This window comes from Sinocyclocheilus grahami, unplaced genomic scaffold (genome assembly GCF_001515645.1).
Source record: "Sinocyclocheilus grahami isolate Dianchi unplaced genomic scaffold, SAMN03320097.WGS_v1.1 scaffold796.1, whole genome shotgun sequence".
NCBI classification, from domain to species: domain Eukaryota; kingdom Metazoa; phylum Chordata; class Actinopteri; order Cypriniformes; family Cyprinidae; genus Sinocyclocheilus; species Sinocyclocheilus grahami.
The window spans coordinates 39585-47411 of NW_015505975.1; the positions used below are offsets into that span (position 1 = coordinate 39585).

General features: G+C 38.5%; 1 protein-coding gene across 6 annotated transcripts in view; it reads right to left on the reverse strand.

Annotated features, from left to right (window-relative positions):
- Positions 1–7827, reverse strand: part of limch1b (LIM and calponin homology domains 1b) — a 282167-nt gene that overhangs the window by 36107 nt on the left and 238233 nt on the right. For all 6 annotated transcript variants that reach the window (XM_016246396.1, XM_016246398.1, XM_016246395.1 and 3 more), the window contains one exon: positions 2732–2984. In XM_016246396.1, the coding sequence (XP_016101882.1) occupies positions 2732–2984 (253 nt within the window). The remainder of the gene's footprint in view (positions 1–2731; positions 2985–7827) is intronic.

Sequence of the window (7827 nt, forward strand, 5' to 3'; positions counted from 1 at the left end):
GGTGGGGGGTGTTGTGGGGAGGGGGGGGGGGGTCTAATCTGAGGGTCACTGAGTTGTGTATTAATAGAAATTGGGTCTTTAGGGGAAGAGTCATTTTGAGGAGACACTCTAGAGTATTGCTGTTTAGAGTCAGTATCTATTTGTTGTGACTCTACATAGTGAACATCACTTCCTGCTACCACAGAGGACAATTCTAACGAAAGGTTTTCACTCCCACTAAGCCACACAAGAACAGTGACACACCCACAAAAACATACATGAGCAAGACAAAACGGCACACCATGTCAAACAAAAAACATGCAATACAGGAAAGGGATATGGAAAGGAAAGTGTTATACAACAGAAAGGAAGGACAAAAACAACACATACACACACAAACAATTACATTGTGTGTTTTCCATCTGGTGACACTATATAGAGGCAGAGTTCAGAATTCACTACTAGCTAGTTTGTTACAACCAATTCTCTGTTTTTTTTCATTTATTTCTATCGGTTCATTTTTGGAAACATCATTTCACATTGGATATTCAATTGTGTGTGCTCATTTCTGCCATTTTATTAATTGTTTGTTTTCATGTTTAGATTTTTTTTAAACTAATAATTTATTAACATCTAATCTTCTAATCTTTAACAGTTATTACAATGAATATCCATTCCTTTTTATTGTACAATGTAATGTTGTAGCAAAAATTTAATATCGAACTATCAATTTAAACAAAAATTTACCATCAACTACAGACGTTGCATCCATCGATTCTGGCATGTTTGGAAAACATGGAAACTCTGGGCTTAAAGGGGTCCTATTATGCTCTTTTACAAAGTCTTGATTTTGTTTTGGAGGTGTACTAACACATGCACTCATGCTTGGTGGTTCGAAAAGCACATTATTTTTCACATAATTTACATTATTAAAATACCTTTCTCCCCAGCCTGGCACAAACGGCTCGATTAGTTTGATGAAGGTCCGCCTTCCAAAAAACAAAATGTGTTGTGATTGGTTAGCTGTCCCAGTGCGTTGTGATTGGCGAACAGCATAGACAGAGTTTCAGTACTGCCCCGCCCTTTGCTCCGTCTTTCAACAAAAGCTTTTGGCGAATCCGGCACTGTACTCCCTCATGTTGTGGAAGCTGTCCTCAGTAAAATGCGCAGCACACAATAGCAAATTGGGGTTATAATGCTCAGGAACAGAGTTAAAAAATAAATTGCAACCACTGTTTCCTGACATCATCCATTTTCGGAAGCCCAAACAAAGACGTTTGGGCACGGAGGTGAAAAAAAAACAGCGTTTCAGGCGGTCGCACACTGGACGAGAAGCGCAGCGTAGCGTCGCGCCACGTCTTTAAAATTCAAATACTTTATTTTTTATGAGTGTAGGCAAGAATTGTTCTAGACATGCCGAAAATTTTACGCTACAGCACAGCAGCTCTTCTTCATTTTCTCTGATGCACTAACTCTGCAGCAGCATTTCTTCTTCATCGTCTCATCTGATGCACTCACTCAACCAAGCGTTCTAACCACAAACTCGCCCCTCCCCACCCCCCAACCATTCGAATTTCTGTAGGCGGGAATTATTTGTAATGATATTCCAATGAGCTGCTTTGTGATATCACAAAGCCCGGAAAACAAACGCTGTAGTCCAAACAAGCCGTTCGTTGTAGTTCTTGAAAAGGGATTTTTTTTTTTAAACAAAATATCTCCCTTTGGAGTGGACTTTGAGATTTGTAACTTTCTAGATCTTTTTATGCCCAAACATACACACTACACACTGACTAAAATTAAAAAAGTGAAAAAGCATAATAGGACCCCTTTAACATAATACTCCAAACAATAAATAAGGACATCAGTACAGATAGTACTGAAAACACTTACAGTTGCACTGAATGCAATTACAGGAGATTATCATTTGACACATTAGCATGATGTTTTCAGGTAGTGTGAATAAGCATTTTCATTTCATATTGGAAAGTCCCTGTCTGTGTTCATAGTGTCAGTCTGATGGTTGTTCTGGATCAGAGCAGTCTGTAGCTCTTAGACAATTAATGTTCACATCTGGTTCAAATAAACCACCCCTCTCAAACCACAGCACTACAAAATCAAAACTGCAAAAAAATAAATAAATAAACTAAAGAAGAGGAGGATGACCAAAACCATGTAATCCCTTAGGTTGCCATAATATTGCCAATCACTTACAAATAAATGTTAATCCACTTATGAGGACACAGGGGAATTTTAGCCAAGATATCTGTGCTGTAAAAGTGTTTTTTGTGGAGTTTGGCAAACAGTGATAGTGTCTGGAGTTTGCGTGCTTCAGGAGAGAAGATATGTATTTATTTATTTAGAGATTTAAGATATTTATTTTTAACTCTGAATCCCAGAAGGTTAGGATTTTGTTGCAGGTACAGTGAGTTATAAATGCATGAGACATTACTGATTTTTATAGATATAATCAAGATAGTGGAGAAAACTGTTCTCAGAAATGGAATTTGAATCTAACCAAATGCCTGATCTTTGACCTCCTTACACAAAAGTAATCATGTCTTGAGCATAGCAGTTTTCCCCTTTACTATTTATAGATGTCAGCTGGAAAAGTTTAAAAAAATCTTGGAGCCCAGACCGAATATTAATTTCTGTAGCAAGTCACTGTATCCACTGTACTCCGAATTTAAACAACATTACCAGATAATAAAAACAATCGCTATATCAACATACCAGCATCTCAGATTAGATTTACCTGAAAGGTCTCTCTCCTCCAACAGGTGAGGTTGCATTACTCCAGCTTTTGCAGCTGTCATCTCTGTCTGTGTGAGGGTGTCGCACTGGTGCAGGTATGTATGAGCTCTGGTTACTCTTGTTGGGAAGATACTGGTTGAAAGGAATGGCAGTCCGGGGTTCACTGCAGGAAGTTCGCCGGACCAGCATGTCATCCTTGCGGACGTCCGGCATCTTCCTCTGGGGGGTGTCGCACTCCGAGTCACTGCCACGGCCTGCAGTGGAACAATCAGTGTGAATTAATTAGTAGTGTTACAATCAGTTAATAATGTTAATATTAATACTGCATGTTAATAATTATTATTTTTATAACGGTATTGGCATAAGATGACATAGTGGTAAAATATCTAAGCTGGTAACTAAAAGGTTGTAGGTTCACCACCACTGGGTACACTGTCCCTGGCAAGAAAAAAAAAATCCTTTAGATTTACTATTTATGCACTGAAATTTTGGTAACCTAAAATATTTAAATGCAACTGGAAAACTTTAATTTTCAATTTCAGCTGAAATAGGATGGTCAAAATCATTGACCGGAACAGTGTCAGAGTCTATTTTGTGCACACAATGTGGATAAGCTACAATAGGTAAACATGTCAAATTTGTTTAGCTGAACTACCAAGAGGCAGGTCATTGACAAAGAATATTACTATGACTGGTTGAAGCTGAAAACATGACATCCTGAACTACATAAAGAGCTCAATTAACTAATAACCCAAATTTAATTGTTGAAAGTTTTGGAAAATTGTATTTCGGTGCATCACTAAGGTTTACACTGGATGAAGAATCTGAATCATATCTAGTAACCATTATATCATAAAATCTTGTGAAACACACTGGTAATCACACACAAACCAAAGTGTCATGGTGATCACTTATGCACAGAAAAGGAACTCACATTCTCACCAGAAAATGCCAGAAATCTAGTCTGTAATAAAGTTGTAGCTATCTAATACAGGCAAGGTTAAAATTCTAATATATATTGTATAACTGTAGATTTCAGTGGTAAATAAATTAGATGCAGAAGTTTTACAGGGAACATTTTTACAGAAGGAAACGAGGAGGAATACAATCCTCCTCTTACAAGAGGAATACAAACCATTATCTCAAGCACTCTGAAGTAGGCTATAAACAAACATATTTAAATCCACATTTGCCTGTGTCTCCATTTAACAGTGATCTAGAAAATCATGAGGACCTGAGGTTTGAATAGGCTATTAACTAGTCTTTATGGAACTGATTTTTCAGAGTAAAAACTGTTTTCAGGAGCACCTGGAACAACCTACCACTGCAACTCTCCTCCTCACCTTCCATCTGTGGCCACATTCCCAGGCAAGGTGCTCTCCACATGTTAACCTGTCTGTTTAACAGCTTCTTTAGCTCAGGGTTAAACACACCAGTGCAGAAGAGAGAATATAAGAAAGTACAGCAGTTTACACTACTCAGTTGGTCATCTAATTAGTGTTTATGCAGTCTAAAAGCTGAGCAGGAGAGCAGAGGGTTAGGTCCATCCATTTTTTTTCTCGTAAGAAAGCTTTATTATTGTATATGCTGTTTTATTTATTTACTTATTTTAAACAATGTACTCTAAAAATGTCTAAAGCATAAACATAGTGCTATTTTCATGGGACATGATGATTATAAAGTTCGTTAGAGGATTATTATACTTAACTAAAAGTAAAACCATAAAAAGAAAAAAAATCATTATTTGAAATCAAATAAAGGTTAACTTAAATAAAATATTAAAACTTAATTTTTTTCAGCTTGTTGCCAAGGCAACATTTAATTTCTCATTTTAATTTAGTCTAACTTGACATACTAAAATTAATGTTAATAAATATAATAAAGAAATAATAAAAATTAATTAAAAAGTTTATTTTTAAATTAACTTTTTAAATGAACAAAATAAACTACTACTAAAAAAAATTAATAAATGACAAAACACATTTGTTAAAAATGACTCAATTACTAAAATTAAAATGAACAAAAAATATTAAAATGAAAATGAACTCAGTTTTATATCAGTGATACTAAAATAACACTGCTGGGGTACTGCATATGGTTTAGAACAAGCAAACAAACCAAGTGTGAGCCACACTTACCCCCACTTACACTCAATTTAAAAAAAAAAAACTAAAAAAAACAACTGTTCGACAGTTGGAGTATTCTGCTCATGCACATGCTATGTATATTCTGTTAATATAACCAGGAAAGTTTTTATAGACATCTTATTAAAACATTAACCTCTCTTGGTATATTGTCATGAAGTCAACTTATGAGAAGAGTGACATTATAAAATAAATTTATATACAGGCAAGTTATAATTACATCTCCATGTGTACTTCAAACTCTCACATAAATATCCACCAGAACCATTTATATACTGTATCTGTCACACATTTGTTTAATGCTTAAAAAGTCAACAAATGCACAAATGCTCTTCGAGCACATGTTTTGAGAGTGCTATACATGTCAAATGAGAAGAATTGCAAAATAAATTCCAACTTCAGAATCAGATACTTAAAGAGCAGGTCATATGGGTTTTTGAAAAATATCTCTTTTGCAGTTTATAACATAGCTATCCTTAAATGAAAACAATCTGCAAAGTTGTTAATCAAAAAAGTGCATGATAAATAAAGATATTGTCTCTCAAAAGAGAGAGTCGATTCTGAATCGCCTTAACGAGTCGTCATATTTTCAAATCTTTTGCCTGTTATCGGTATACGTCTGGGTAACACATTTGCATAATCCCTGCCTGCCCACGAAATACGAACAGAGTCTGACCTGCCCACAAACACTTCCGCTAGTTAGTGTGTTTACATCATGTTGAGAAGACGCTGTGTTCAAGGATACCACAGATATACAATTCAAACCTTTTGTTGTGTGCATGTCATTTTACCAAGTACTGCTTCTCTAATCTTGGCTTTTATCTTCGTTGGCTTCTAATCTTCTTAATTTGGACTAACAAGCTCTCTGAAGCACAACCTATAAGTACAATTGATACGTTATATGCAGAGGCGGACAGTAACTAAGTACATTTACTTGAGTATTGTACTTAAGTACACTTTTTGAGTATCTATACTTTAGTATTATTTTTTCTGGGAACTTATGACTTTAACTTCATTACATTTGAAAGACAAATATTGTACTTTTCACTCCACTACATTTCTATCAAGGTCCTCGAAGTAGAAAGTCATTAGCAGCTTTGAAAGTCAGTGGGTGACTTCTATCTTCTCTAAAAACTCTTTTTTTGAGACAGTTTATCAGTAATCACTCTTGTAGGGCTACATGAAGTGATTTCCCAGCAGCACACTTACCACTTATGTGGATTTTAGAAAAGTGGGCAAAGCATAATGTGCACACTTACCACTTATGTGGATTTTAGAAAAGTGGGCAAAGCATAAAGTGCACACTTACCAGCTATGTGGATTTTAGAAAAGTGGGCAAAGCATAACGTGCACACACTTGAATACCGTTCTAGGGGTTCTCGTGGCACCCTGAAAGAGCAGCCCATAGATAGAAATAGCATATCCCTAAATGCTATGTCTAAGGCTATAATGCTGGTGTGGCTAGCAGTAAATCTGTAGCTAAGGGAGCAACATCCAGCTCTCAACGAGAGGGAGCTCAACCTGCAGCATGTTCCAATGGTGGAACAGCTATCAATTATTCAGCTGAGGGAGCAACACACCCAGTTCTCAATCCGAGAAGGGGGCTCGACCTACAGCATGTTCCAAAGCTGGAACAGCTAGCAATAATTTACTTAGCTGTGGGAGCAACACACCTAGTTCTCAATCCGAGAAGGGGGCTCGACCTACAGCATGTTCCATTGCTGGAACGGCTAGCAGTAGTTTACCTAGGCTGAGGGAGCACAAACCCAGCTCTCCCGAGAGGGGGCTTGACCAGCAGCATGATTGTAAAATCAGAAGGGTAAGCATAATGCAAGCTGGCTAAACACTCAGCGCATCAGGGAAGCAGAGGAAGGGCCTAATCCACCTGATGCTGCTGGTTCCAGGTGCTCTGGAAAAACAGAGAACTCAACTTCTCATGTGAGAGGAGAACTCCAAATTCAGAGGGTAACGTTGCTCATTGCAGGTAACCCTTTGAAAAAAGGGGAGCACTGCTCAAACTACCACGAGGACAGCCCATGGAGCGAGGAATCCAACTCCTCAGAGAGGATTAACGCTTGAAAGAAAACACCATACTCACAATAACCCTCAATGGTGAGGGGAGCGATGCTTCCAGAGTGTGTCGATAGAGACACACTAGTTGAGTGGAGCCCAAGGAACCGGGGTCTAACCAACTCAGAGAAAGGGAACGAGGTCAAAAACGCGTAACCCCTACCATACAGGATTTTAGAAAAGTGGGCAAAGCATAACGTGCACACTTACCACTTATGTGGATTTGTAGAAAAGTGTGCAAAGCTTAACGTGCTGCACTTATTTTAAGAGTTTTCCAAGCATCTGTTTACAGATACCCAGAAGTACTGGGCCAAACGGGAGAGGCAAGCTCAAATACAACCCTCAAAGGTGAGGGGAGCACTGCCCAAGACAGCATTTACACAGGAAGGTTCTCGTAATGCCACCTATGCCTCCCGCTCGATGCCTCAGCAAGAGGGGATATCCTGGTAATCGGGAAACCCCTCAGGGCGACCCAGATACGGTAGACCAGTCAGGGGAGCATGAAAGCGTAACCCCAGCCCGGACGTCCAGGAATTTTTGCAGTGACCCGCCGGGGGCCTGATGATCACGAAGGCTCCCGCAGAAGCCTGTGTTATGGCTGCATGATCCAGGAAGTATGAAGCCCGAAAACCGGCTTACTTACTGTCTGAACATATATCGACAAGTGAAATAAGCACTGCAAGTCGAGCACCAGGTTTCTGAACCCAGCAGAGGGGGTGCCCATCGAGGACCTACCCTAGAAAGGGACAGAAACACACAGGTCCCGGGAAACACTGCAAAGAAACCAGCAGAAGGGTTATACACACAACCACCAGCTCATTAGATACACACATTTACTGTATATATTTATATATACATATATTAGACATGGATCGTACTCACC